Genomic DNA, 14,119 nt, shown 5'->3' on the forward strand with positions numbered 1-14,119 from the left:
AATGTGAGATCTGAGGTCTTTTTGTCATGCTTTTTTTCTATTACAAGGGATGTTTACATTCCCTGTAATAGGAATAAATATGACAATTATTTAATTTTTAAAGAACAGTGTAAACACAAAAAAATAAAAAAGGTAAAATAAATAACAAATTTTTTTTTTTTTTTTAAACGTGCCCCATCCCGCCGAGCTCGCGTACAGAAGTGAACGCATACATGAGCAGCGCCTGCAAATGAAAACTGTGTTCAAACCACACATGTGAGGTATCGCCGTGATCGGTCGAGCGAGAGCAATAATTCTAGTCCTAGATCTCCTTTCTAACTCAAAACATGCAACCTGTAGAATTTTTTAAACATCGCCTATTGGAGAATTTTAAGGGTAAAAGTTTTTCGCCATTTGACGAGCGGGCGCAATTTTGAAGCATGACATGTTGGGTATTAATTTACTCAGCATAACATTATCTTTCACAATATAGAAAAAAAATTGGGCTAACTTTACTGTTGTCTTATTTTTTAATAAAAAAAAAAAGTGTATTTTTTCCAAAAAAAGTGAGCTTGTAAGACCACTGCGCAAATACGGTGTGACAAAGTATTGCAAGGACTGCCATTTTATTCTGTAGGGTTTTAGAAATAAAATGTATAATGTTTGGGGGTTCTAAGTAATTTTCTAGCAAAAAAAAAAAAAAAAAAAATGGTTTTTAACTTGTAAACAACAAATCTCAAAAAGAGGCTTGGGTCCTTAAGTGGTTAAATTGACAGCCTTTGCGACACTTGTGTATGCCCGGAACATGGAACTTTTGTTAATGTAGAACTGATGCTGTGACCAAGGGGGGCTCATGGGCTAAAACGCACTGGAAGAAGTTGGGGCAAGCAAGGTTATACGTTGCTGCTATTCGGTAGCTCAGGCTATGCCAGTTGAATTGTTGCAATTTTAACAAAAAGGTGGATTATTTGTATTTGAATTTTTAAATGTATTTCATGTATGTAATATTAATTTTAGGTGCTTTTTTGAATATAATTTTAGGGTTAGAATGTATATACAAATTTTAGCCAGGGACTCGTTTATTAAAAGAGAAGCGAAGTGATTTTTTATTTTGTATATACACATTTTGTTGCAGAATTAATTTTCCTAGGACAATTTTTCCTGCTTGCCTACTGTAACCTGTATGCCTTGATGTTCTCATACCAGGCTTCACGGAACTTCTTTTGTAAACTCGGCCGGTCCTGGTTTCTCCTCCGCCGAAACCATCTTTCCACCTGACGCACAGTGAGTTTGCTGGCCTTTGATAGGTTCTCCAAATCACTCTGTAAGAGGATGAAAAAAGGGAACACATGAGACAGAATTAATGCTAGTGAGCTCTAAGACTACAATTCCACGATAGCGTCTTAGGAAACTATGAAAAGTGTGTAAAAAAAGGGTTTCATAACTTAGTTCATCAGCTCCCATGGTCTCTGGTTACCAGGAGCACTGTGGACATTTCATATCATTCAAGACTGCAAAAGCTTTTTAAATCTCTCAGACCTTGCCTGGTAGGCTTGCAGTCAGAATCAGAGGAAGAATTATTGCATAGCACTACAAAACAGAAAGCAGTGCCTAAAAATATATTAAATAAATATGGTTATCTTCGTAACACTATATGCTCAAAAATATGTGGACCCACTCCCAATAGCCACGTTCTGGTGTTACCAGTGAAGGGAAAGGTCAATGCTGCTACATACAATATTCTAGACCAGTGGTCTCCAAACTGTGGCCCGTGGGCTGGATGTGGCCCTTTGCTTGCCTTTACCTGACCGTCGGGGAACTTTTTCTCCTGCTGACACTAATGATGGAGCGCTATTCCTTCCACTGACCCCAATGATGGGGCACTATTCCTTCCACTGACCCCAATCATGGGGCGCTATTCCTCCCACCGATACCAATGATGGGGCACTATTCTAGCCACTAACATTAGGTAACAATTTCCTCCACTTACACCAATGATATGGCACTATTCCCCCTCCAATGACCACAGACACAATGCAATTTTGTTACTCCCAATGACCACAAAGCCTGAGACATTGTTTATTCCCTCTGATAACATGGCATTTTCTAATCCCACTGGCCACAGTTCGGCCCCCTTAAAGTCTGAAGACCAACAAACTCGTCCTTTGTTTAGAAAGTTGGAGTCCCTTGTTCTAGACCAGTGGTTCTCAATAACCAAGCCACTGCCTAACCTTTCCTGGGTCCCCCAGCTAACTGCAGATTCCATAACCTCCCGCAGTGCTTCCCGGCCTCCCACAGTGCCCCCCAAACTGCTGGAGCCTCTCCACCTTCCATAGTGCATCCAACAGTGTTCCACAGTCCCCCTCCAGAAACCTCATTCCCTACAGGGCCATAAAGCCTGCTGCAGAGTCCTCTTACCCTCTGCAGAACCCCTATCCCTCCACAATGACACCCAGCCCCATCCATTATATTTTGTAGGGGAAAGAGGGTTAGGACCAGGACACCCTTAAGTAGTTGCAATTTCTTATGGCAGACACCGAGACTTCAATAGGAGAACAGCTGTACAGGGAAAGGCCCCAGCAAGGTGCCACTCCTGCATGTGCAGGATTGCCGTCTCCTATGGTAACAGTACTTAAACAGTTCCCAACTCAAAGTAACAGTTCTCTCAGTTCTCTCAGCTTTACTACAACTTCTCCTTGTAGTTGTTCAGCCCCTTAAGCTCCTGGTCGCTCACAGGACCCTCCGATTCACTAACTCTAACCCGTGAGCTTCTTAGGGCTTTTGCGGTGGTATCTCCCTCAAGCGTCACCTACGCTTCTCTGCTGGGTCCTTAGCTTGGCACTTCGGATACCTTCAAGCTTCACCCCTGCTGACCGGCTCGGCCCCTACCTTGACATACAAGGCTGCTCTGCAAGCATCACCTCCACTGGCTGGGTCCCCGACTTGATCACCGCCTGAAGTTTCCCGATTCTTCACCATGCCCATTCGGTGAGAATACTGCTCTGGTACTTGTTTCATTTACTCAATGTGGTCCCTGGTAAAGGTGATGGGACTCTTTGTGGCGACAGCTTCCCTTCTACCTCCGACTACCGACAGGTTCTCCGGCCAGCAGATCGTCACTTTTGTTTGGACTGCAAGCCGCAGTCCCAACCCTGTGCTGCCCTTCTACTACTGGATAGGCCCTAACACAGCCAGGCAGCCTAATGCCTCTGGGATAGGCCCAATCTCTGGAGCGTACAATACATGTCCACCCAGATGGCGGTCTGGGTGGCACACACGTACGTGGATCACCTGACATCACCCGAATATATAGGCTCTCCCAGTAGGCCAAGGGATTCAACAAAATCCCTGCCCATTGGTTGAGATACCCCATATACCCATAACCTGACCTTGAGTTGTCCTTCTCAACCTAATACCTCCAAGTGCCCGGCCACCTAGTGGTAGAAGAGGAAAGTACAACCAGGCCAAACTTAGGGAGAAGTTAATGGATCCCTAGTAATTCACTACAATAGCTACTCCTGACAAGGAATTTGGTGAGGAGCTCCCTGACTAAACCCCAGGGCGCGACACATGGTTTAAGGAGTCTGGTGTGGAGGAACTCAAGTGGCCTGCAAAGAGTCCTGACCTCAACCCTATCGAACACCTTTGGGAGGAATTGGATCGTTAGCCAGGTCTTCTCATCCAACATTCAAACTTAACCCCATAAATGTTCTTTTGGCTGAGTGGGCACACATTTCTCCAGACACCCTCCAACATCTTTTGAAAAGCCCATCTAGAAGAGTGTAGGCTATTATAGCTGAGATTGATAAAAAAAGGGGGGGGGGGTGTAACTCCATATCATTACCCATGGTTTTGGAACGGGATGTTCGAACTCACCTAGTTGGCAAGTCAGATGTTCACAAACATTTGGCCATATAGTGCATCATTTACACTTGTATAGAGTATCAAGAACTTAAAAGCACTGTAGCCACAAAAAAAAAAAAAAAAACACAGATAACAAATAGCTCGTTAAAGGCTAAAATTACATTCAGCATCAATCCAGAGGTTCCCCCAGCAATGCATTTTCCTACAGTAGCCCTCAATATCCTTCCTCTGAGCCCAGGTCATTCTGGACCTACCCCCAAGTGGAAGGAGGATCAGCACAGTGATGAGCTCAGAGATGATCGGTCACTCTGCTCTCTCCTCTTACCAGAATGTTTGTCAGCATATGAACAGATTGGCCCTTTGTGCTGCTTTTTCCTCTCACACTCCAGTTCTGCTTAACAGGGCCTGCAATAAACTGATTCTGGGGTTAAATTGCATTTAATGACGTAATTACTACAGAGCTGCAATATTTTTTGTCATGTATGTCCTCTAAAGTTTGGCTTGAAAACATTTTTTTGACACAAAAGATTTACATGAAAGGCAAACCATGAGGATAGAGCTGCATTTGCTGACTCAAAGTAAAAAAACATGCGCTTCTGTCCTCCAGATCATGGCTTAAACTACTTCATGAGCTCAAATGAAAAAGATTCACTTGAAGCCCCACCTGGTGGTGATGCCTGGGACAGTCACGTGACCATAAACTATTCCCTTTGGGAAGTACTGCTTTCAAAAGACCAGACTTAAGTCAAGCATTAACAGGAAACAGTAGGAGAGGTCTTGCTGTGTCTACAAAAGATGCAGAATTTCCTATTTAGTCACAAAGTTCCACACTGGTTATTCCGTTTCATCCAAAAGAGCAGCAATAGTTCTGTGATTTCATACCTGTTTAGGATGTTTTAAACAGCTTGCGTAGAAGGTCTCCAGCACCGGACTGTGGGCTGCTCGCAGCTTCACCTTGTCTTTTACTCCCAGTAGCCTGGCCAACGGAGTGGCTGCATAACTGCATGAGAACACAAGACATGGTAATGCTCAGATGCATGAGAACACAAGACATGGTAATGCTCACATACTGTACAAGCATCTACTACCTTTTGTGAAAACATGCGACCACAGTACACACATGACCCCTGAACACCTTCCTATAAGCACATTGATATTTACTACAAGATTACCCTATTGGACAGTTAAAAAATTCAGGTTACAGTCCTGCTACCGTTTCTCCCCAAATGACATCTATTGACTAAAGGCAATTACCCAAAACCGACATGTCAGCAAGCTCTGGCGGTATGACCAACCAACAGCGTTTTATGTCAGAAAGTTGGATGGTGGCATCTCCATGCCTCAGTTTGTGCCTCCACTTCCACCCACATGGGCAGAAGGATGGTGCTTATAGCTAGATTTCCTATGTACTTGTTTAATCGAGGGTCAGCTGGTGCCATGTGTGACATCTGGCTGTGTGCCGGCTTAGCAGGAGGAATGAGGGTGGCCTTCTCCATAAGTGCTGCTTCCAACAGATCTGAAGGTAATTCATATTTTTTTTTATATTTAATTGGATCCTGTCTAAATTGTCCCTAGTATGTGTATGAATGCGAGTTAGGGACCTTAGATTGTAAGCTTCTCGAGGGTAGGGACTGATGTGAATGTTCAATGTATATGTAAAGCACTGCGTAAATTGATGGCGCTATATAAGTAACTGAAATAAATAAATAAAAATAAATAACATAAAATATTTTCCAATCTTTTAGCCCCCTTCTACCCAATTTACATTCTTTGATTAAAAGTTAAAAGTCAACCAAAACCTACAAGTCAGGGAATTCTGGTGGCATGATCGCTCAACAGCTTTTTATACGAGGAACTTAGATGGTGGCATCTGCCTGCCTCAGTTTGTGCCGCTGCTTCTACTTACATGGCCGTAATGATGGTGCCACTTTCTTATAGCTGGATTTCCTGCGTACTTGTTTTATTAAGACTTGGCTGGTGCAATGTGTGACATCTTCCTACCCAATCACTGATGCCGCCAACAAATCTGCAGGTAATTCCGATCACAATCATTCTGCCTTTTCCCTCCCAATTTACATTTTTTGATTGAAGAGCAAATGTCACCCAAACTGACAATTCAGCAAATTCTGGTAGAATGATCACCCAACAGCTTTTTATGTGAGAAACTTGAATAGTGGCATCTCCCTGCCTCAGTTTGGGCCTCTGCTTTTACCCACATGGCAAGAACATTTGTGCCCCTGTCTAATAGCTGGATACCCTAAGGTCTTGTGTTATTCAGAATTGGCTGGTGTAATGTATGACATTTGTAGTGGTTGTGACAGCTGTATAGAATAATGCCTGGTACACAACCAGCTGTGTTGAACAAAAAAAAAAACTGACAGCCCTGGTCAGAACTGCTGTACTAAACGATCCAACATTAATACAGTGATCTCCCCCGCTGAGCTGTTGTGTTCTGCCGGTTTTTGGGTTTTTTTTTGGTCGGACCAGCTGAAATACACAAGGGCAGAATGGTGGCCATTTTTTACTGAACCGGCCGATGTCTCCTGACATTCGACTCGTGTGTATGGGCTTAAAGAATGTAGGAGGCCCACCTTATCACTGGCGTTTCCAAAATATCTAGGGCATCTGCATGTAATTCATATCACAATATTTCTGCTAATTCCCCTCAAATTGCATCTTTTCTTTAAAGACAAATATAACCCAAAAGTGGTATGTCAGCAAGTTCTGGTGGAAAGATCACCCAGTAGCTTTTAACATCAGAAACTTGGATGGTGGCATCTGTCTGCCTCAGTTTGTTCCTGTGCTTCCACCCACATGGCCAAAATGATGGTGCCACTTTCTTACAGATTTATTCCCTATATACTTGTTTGAGAGCTGGTTGGTGCAATGTATGACATTTGGTTTTGTGCCGACTATGACGGCTACATAGAACTAGGAATGTGGATGGACCCAACTCATCCATATAGAAGACATAAAATTACATCTTGGGCAGAAGTAGCCTTTGTAGGGTGTAGATGGTCAAAGATAAAAGCCTCCAGAGAGGTCCACCTCATCAGTGTTATTTCCAACAGATCTAAGACATTTGCATGCAATTTGTATTACAATCTTTCTGCCATTTCCCCCCAAACTACATCCTTTGATTTAAGGCAAGTGTCACCCAAACTGACAAGTCAGCGGGTTGTGGTTGCGTGATCACCCGACAGGTGCTTCCATCAGAAACCTGGATGGTGGCATCTGCCTGCCTCAGGCAGTATTTTCACCCACATGGCCATACTGATGGTGGCACTCTCTCATAGCTGGATTCCCTATGGACTTGTTTTAATGGAGAGTTGGCCTAGTTCAATGCATTACATTTGGCTTTGTGTTGACTGACAGCTCCATAGAACGAGGAATGTGGATGGACCCACTTCATCCAGATAGACGCATGCAAGCAATTTGACTTGCCAGCAGCCAAAACTAGATTACACTTCGGCCAAAAACTAGCCTTTATAGAGTGTAGACGGTGGTAGATAAAGCCTCCTGTAACGATCCGCACACCATACACCACAACATACAGCCTCCAGAGTGAGTATCCATCATAATGCTCACAATGGCAAGTGCTCACCACGTTGTGGAACATTCCAATGACAAGGGTTTCTTTCTTCTGAAAAAACCTTACCGGAAGAAGAAGCCTCAGGTGAGTTTCTTATTGGTCAGCCATTCACATGCCATTGCAAGCAATATGAAAGATACTCACTCCAGGGCTCTGTATTGCGGTGTAAAATGTGTGAACCACAACACCGGCAGCATGGGGCATCACGGTCACCAGGTACAGCAGGATATGTGGCTCAATCTACTGAAGGCAGGCAACCAAACATTTGTTCTGATGGAGAACAGCTATGGCACCATGCATACTTCTTAGCTTAGCTTACAATACATACCTTTAAATCATTTTGGTTTAACATGTCAATCTTTATACGATTAGATTAATAAAACAAACATTGCAATATTGGCATTTCCCTACAGGCCAGTTTGCTGAGCTCTGCAGAAACCAGAAAAAAAAAAAAAAAAAAAAAAAATTAAAAATGAACGTCAATTAGACACAAGCATAGATGGCCTTTTTATCCGCCCTCCATAGATTTCGGTTCAATAAAGAGATCAAAACTGCAGCATGCTCCAGTTTTCAAAATAGTAGCACTGATGTATATCCAATGTAACAGTGTGTACAAGCTGAACTGTATAATTAGTAAAACATTAACTGTTTTCATTATTACATAAATAAAAGTACTTAAACTTGACTTGCAGCACAAGGAGCAAAGCAGTTGGGCTACATCGATTATGGCAAGAACTATGCTGATAGGTGGAGACACCAGAGTGACAGAGAAATTAGCTTATTGGTTTGCAGATTCTCTTTTTCTTGTCCAGTCACAGGCTGGAGGAGGGCAAAAGCTGTTAAATTAAATTTATTCGCAGCAGAGAAAAAAATAACAATCAGGCCGTGCTGAGTGGCTGAAATGTGTAAACTGTAGAGACTAAAATTACAAATCCTTTAGCAGGTTAAACAGTCCCCTTATGTGTGTATTTAACGGTCTGGCTGAAATTCTACTTTACCAACCACGCTGAACAGAAATATTCTATTGAATGCAGGTTGTTCAACCGTGAGAATAAAATTTGCATGAAATTCACTTTAGTTTTCCCAGTATGTCCAGAAGCCTTTCATCAATCCAGAGTTAGGCCAACCATAACACCTGAAAGATTTCTATTGGCTGCGGATCAAACAGTGAGCTAGAAACTCGATGTGCAAACAGTTTCTGGGCATCGGCTAGAAAGAGCATTCACTTTTCAAATAATCCTCCTTCAAAGGCTGCTACCAAGAGAATGGCTTTATTATAATACCCACTTAAAGCTATATAGTCTATTGAAACAAAGGACACTTTGAAATGGAACATATTTTTGTCTCTAAAATCCTTTAAAAGCAACTGGGACCTAAGGTCTGCTATGCCCAAAAAACACAATTCTGCATTATTTACCCATGTGTGCCTTTTGGTTTCAGGGCGGGAAGCTTATTGGACGAGCCCAGATTCAGAAAAAAAAAAAAAAAAAAAAAAAACTAAAAAATAAAAACAATTTCCAATCACGCAACAGAAGTAATCCAACATGGTCGCCTCCTCATCCAATTCATCCAGAGGAGTGATCTAAAACTCCCTTCCTTCCTCATCAGTTCCTCAAGGAGGAATGATCAAACCCTGCCTCCTCCTCATCCTATTCCCCCAGAGGAGTGATCCAACACCAATTCCTCCCCATCCAATTCCTCCAGAAGAGTTAGCCAACACTACCTTCCTTCCCCATCTAATTCCTCCAGAAGAGTTATCCAACACTACCTTCCTTCCCCATCTAATTCCTCCAGAAGAGTTATCCAACACTACCTTCCTTCATCTAATTCCTTCTGAAGAGTTATCCAACAATGCCTTCCTTCCCCATCTAATTCCTCCAGAGGAGTGATCCAACACCGATTCCTCCCCATCCAATTCCTCCAGAAGAGTTATCCAACACTACCTTCCTTCCCCATCTAATTCCTCCAGAAGAGTTAGCCAACACTACCTTCCTTCCCCATCTAATTCCTCCAGAGGAGTGATCCAACACCGATTCCTCCCCATCCAATTCCTCCAGAAGAGTTATCCAACACTACCTTCCTTCCCCATCTAATTCCTCCAGAGGAGTGATCCAACACCGATTCCTCCCCATCCAATTCCTCCAGAAGAGTTATCCAACACTACCTTCCTTCCCCATCTAATTCCTCCAGAGGAGTAATCCAACACCGATTCCTCCCCATCCAATTCCTCCAGAAGAGTTATCCAACACTACCTTCCTTCCCCATCTAATTCCTCCAGAAGAGTTATCCAACACTACCTTCCTTCTTCATCTAATTCCTTCTGAAGTGTTATCCAACAATGCCTTCCTTCCCCATCTAATTCCTCCAGAAGAATGATCCAACAATGCCTCCTCCCCGTCCAATTTGTCCAGAGGAGTGATCCAATACTCCCTTTTTCCTCATCCAATTCCTCAAGAGCAATGATCAAAAACTGCCTCCTCCCCATCTAATTCCTTCAGAGGAATGATCCAACACTGAAACTTTGTTTCCCGTCCAACTCCTCCAAAAGAGTGGTCCAACACTGCCTTCCTTCTCCATTCAATTCCTCCATAGAAGTGATCCAAAACCATCTTCTTCTTACCCAACTCCTCTATCCAGAGAAAGTTGCTCTCAGGTGCTCAGAAAAGGCGACACTTAAAATCTGGTATTAGAAAGGTTCACTGGTAATTTTGTCTTCTCTGAAATTTTCTTTTAAAGGCGATCTAAACCCAATCACTAAAGTCTCATATAAGCTTTAACGTGTTCTTGTCCTTTCAGAAGTTGTTTTCTATTTATCTGCAGCTTTCGTTAAAAGAACCCCCAGTATTCCTGCCATGAAGGTCTTTGTCCAGGCACTTCCTGTTATGGGGTGACAACTGTCTCCCAATTGTACTACTGCGTTGTCACACTGCCACAGGAGCCCATGATGGAGACTACAAGCACAACAGATCTGCGATAAGATTTAGCAAAGAGAATGAGACCAATTTTTACTCCAAACAGTCACACAAAAGGGAAGTGGTCAGGATCACCGCACCATGTGAGAAAAATGGTTTTACGTTTGGCTTGTTTCCTTGGGTGGCAACAAGTTTCACTAACGACTCATCTCAGAAACACCAGAAAAATAAATATTTCAGTGGAATTATATTCCAGGAAGCATGCTTGATTGTTAGGCTAGGAACACATGCTGTTCTGGCCTTGTACACAAATAGAACGTAGGAAAGAGATAAATAGCTAAAATAAATAAATATGACCATTTTAAAAATTACACTGATATATACAAAATAATAAAATATAGACAGAGGAAAAAAAATGTATAAATATATATATATATATATATATATATATATATATATATATATACACACACACACACACACACACACACATACATACACACACATATACATATACACACACACACACACACACACATATATATATATACACACACATAATTGTCAAAAGTCCTGGGACGCCTTTACATAAACTTTAATGGCATCCCAGTCTTAGTCCGTAGGGTTCAATATTGAGAGTTGGCCCACTCTTTGAAGCTATAAACTCTTCTGGGAAGGCTGTCTACAAGGTTTAGGAGTGCGTCTATGGGAATGTTTGACCATTTTTCCAGAAGTGCATATGTGAGGTCAGGCACTGATGTGGACGAGAAGGCCTGCCTTACAGTCTCCGCTCGACTTCATCCCAAAGGTGTTCTATCGGGTTGAGGTCAGGACTCTGTGCAGGCCAGACAAGTTCTTCCACCCTAAACTCGCTTATCCATGTCTTTATGGACCTTGCTTTGTGCACTGGTGTGCAGTCATGTTGGAACAGGAAGGGGTCGTCCCCAAACTGTTCCCACAAAGTTGGGAGCATGAAAATGTCCAAAATGTCTTGGTATGCCGTCGCCTTAAGAGTTCCCTTCACTGGAACTAAGGGGCCAAGCCCAACCCCTGAAAAACAACCCCACACCATAATCCCCCCTCCACCAAATGATTTGGACAAGTGCACAAAGCAAGGTCCATAAAGACATGGATGAGCGAGTTTGCGGTGGAGGAACTTGACTGGCCTGCACAGAGTCCTGACCTCAACCCGATAGGACACCTTTGGGATGAATTAGAGCGGAGACTGCAAGCCAGGCCTTCTCATCCATTATCAGTGCCTAACCCCACAAATGCTCTTCTGGAAGAACGGTCAAACATTCCTATAGACACACTCCTAAACTTTGTGGGCATCCTTCCCAAAAGAACTGAAGCTGTTATAGCTGCACCCTACAGACTAAGACGCCAATAAAGTTCATGTAAAGGCAGGCATCCCAATACCTTTTGAATATATATATCACATGTACATGTACACACACACACACACACACACACACACACACACACACACACACCTCAATTAAAAATATGCTCTAGGTCTTTCTGGCAGCAAAAGTGACCAAGCAGGATGTCCCAGGTATAAGCCGACTTATAAATACTTACATTTCAAAGACGTATCGCACTACGAGGAACACAAAGGCCAGGGGGATGGTGATGTACAGGTCGGAAGCTTTGGCGTATACGCGGCCATCCTTATCGTCAAGGTCAGCCCAGGTTAGGTTCTCCGGCAGCCACAGCCGATGCCACCAGAAGTAGTCGTAGGCCGTTTGCAGCATCCTGCAGTAAAGAGAAAGGCAATGGGTGTTACACAGGGGCATTAACATACTATAAAGACACTCAGATTGTCAAGCATCAACAGAAACGCAGAGAGTTCTTGACAGATTACATGCAACCTGTTCAGTTTGAGTTTTTCCCTTTCATTCAACCACTTCAGCAATAAGAAGCACAACGCTCTCTGGAGAAGCCAGTAAACTAAAGTTCTGAATTTGGCAGGATTCCTATATGCTTCCCATTATCCACCAATGTAAAACCAGCGAACGGCGCCTTAAAAATGGTAATCCAATCCTTAGTGAGATTTGGCATTCAGCTGCCCGTCTCTATGCTCACTCTAGGTTTGCATATTAAAATCAGATTTATGTAATTTCCTGTGAAGCTATTCTGCACTGGAGTTGAAGCCAGACGGTAAAATGAGTTCAGCTCACAGACGGCTAGCGATGGGTTTTATTTCTGCATATTCCAAACAGCCCAATATTGAAATACAGAATGCAGTGATAACTAGCCACAGACATGAGACTGTCATCATCCAATCCAGCAAATCGCTGTGCGTTCATGGGAAGCGGCCATTAGCCACGTTACATAATTTTACCGGTTTATCCCAGTATTAGGAAAGTTCTAGAAGGGGGTCTCCAAACTACGGCTCGCGAGCCACATCAGGTCTGCTAGAAGATTTTATCTAGCCTAAAGCTTGGGTCAGAGGTGTATCCTCAGACTAAGGATTCAGATCAGATGGTCTCTGCTTCCGATGGGGATGGACCCCGATGTATGGGGGGGGGGGACTCTAAAAGGCGAGAGTAACGCTGATGGGGACCCCGATGTATGGAGGGGGCGACCGATGGGGACCCCAATGTATGGAGGGGGCGACCGATGGGGACCCCAATGTATGGAGGGGGCGACCGATGGGGACCCCAATGTATGGAGGGGGCGACCGATGGGGACCCCAATGTATGGAGGGGGCGACCGATGGGGACCCCAATGTATGGAGGGGGCGACCGATGGGGACCCCAATGTATGGAGGGGGCGACCGATGGGGACCCCAATGTATGGAGGGGGCGACCGATGGGGACCCCAATGTATGGAGGGGGCGACCGATGGGGACCCCAATGTATGGAGGGGGCGACCGATGGGGACCCCAATGTATGGAGGGGGCGACCGATGGGGACCCCAATGTATGGAGGGGGCGACCGATGGGGACCCCAATGTATGGAGGGGGCGACCGATGGGGACCCCAATGTATGGAGGGGGCGACCGATGGGGACCCCAATGTATGGAGGGGGCGACCGATGGGGACCCCGATGTATGGAGGGGGCGACCGATGGGGACCCCGATGTATGGAGGGGGCGACCGATGGGGACCCCGATGTATGGAGGGGGCGACCAATGGGGACCCCGATGTATGGAGGGGGCGACCAATGGGGACCCCGATGTATGGAGGGGGCGACCGATGGGGACCCCGATGTATGGAGGGGGCGACCGATGGGGACCCCGATGTATGGAGGGGGCGACCGATGGGGACCCCGATGTATGGAGGGGGCGACCGATGGGGACCCCGATGTATGGAGGGTAGGGGGAGGACTCTGATGTGGACCCTGATGTATAGGCGGCGACTGATGGGCACCCTGATGTATAGGGGAATCTGATGGGGACCCCAATGTATGGGCTTGGCCAGTATTCAATTGGAACGTCTCAAAAACACACATTTCTAACGAGTTTTCTTGCATGCATGCACTCCCTAAGGGCCCATTCACACCAGATGCATTGAGCTGTGTTGGTAAGCACAGGCTCAACGCAGAGGCATACAGGAAACAATTGTTTGTGCCCCGTTTATAGCATACATGTGTATTGGGTGTTTGACGCGTAACAATGTAGGACGCATGCATTTTTTATACAGCGCAATTGCTTGTTACCACATTGCTTGTTGGGACATCCCATTCTCAAATCATAGGCGAGAACACGGAGTCCCCCACCCCCACTAATATAACAGCCTCCACTCTTCAGGATTTCCACAAGATTTTGAA

The 14,119-nt window shown here is 44.5% G+C and overlaps 1 protein-coding gene across 2 annotated transcripts in view; it reads right to left on the bottom strand.

Moving 5' to 3' along the window:
• Window positions 1-14,119, bottom strand: part of CERS2 (ceramide synthase 2) — a 91,014-nt gene that overhangs the window by 37,849 nt on the left and 39,046 nt on the right. For both annotated transcript variants that reach the window (XM_073610277.1, XM_073610278.1), the window contains exons 2-4: window positions 11,929-12,102; window positions 4,726-4,843; window positions 1,183-1,301 (exon numbers count right to left, since the gene is read on the bottom strand). In XM_073610277.1, coding sequence (XP_073466378.1) covers window positions 1,183-1,301; window positions 4,726-4,843; window positions 11,929-12,101 — 410 coding nt within the window. In that variant the 5' untranslated portion in view covers window position 12,102. The remainder of the gene's footprint in view (window positions 1-1,182; window positions 1,302-4,725; window positions 4,844-11,928; window positions 12,103-14,119) is intronic.

This window comes from Aquarana catesbeiana, linkage group LG13, assembly GCF_042186555.1.
Source record: "Aquarana catesbeiana isolate 2022-GZ linkage group LG13, ASM4218655v1, whole genome shotgun sequence".
Taxonomy (NCBI): domain Eukaryota; kingdom Metazoa; phylum Chordata; class Amphibia; order Anura; family Ranidae; genus Aquarana; species Aquarana catesbeiana.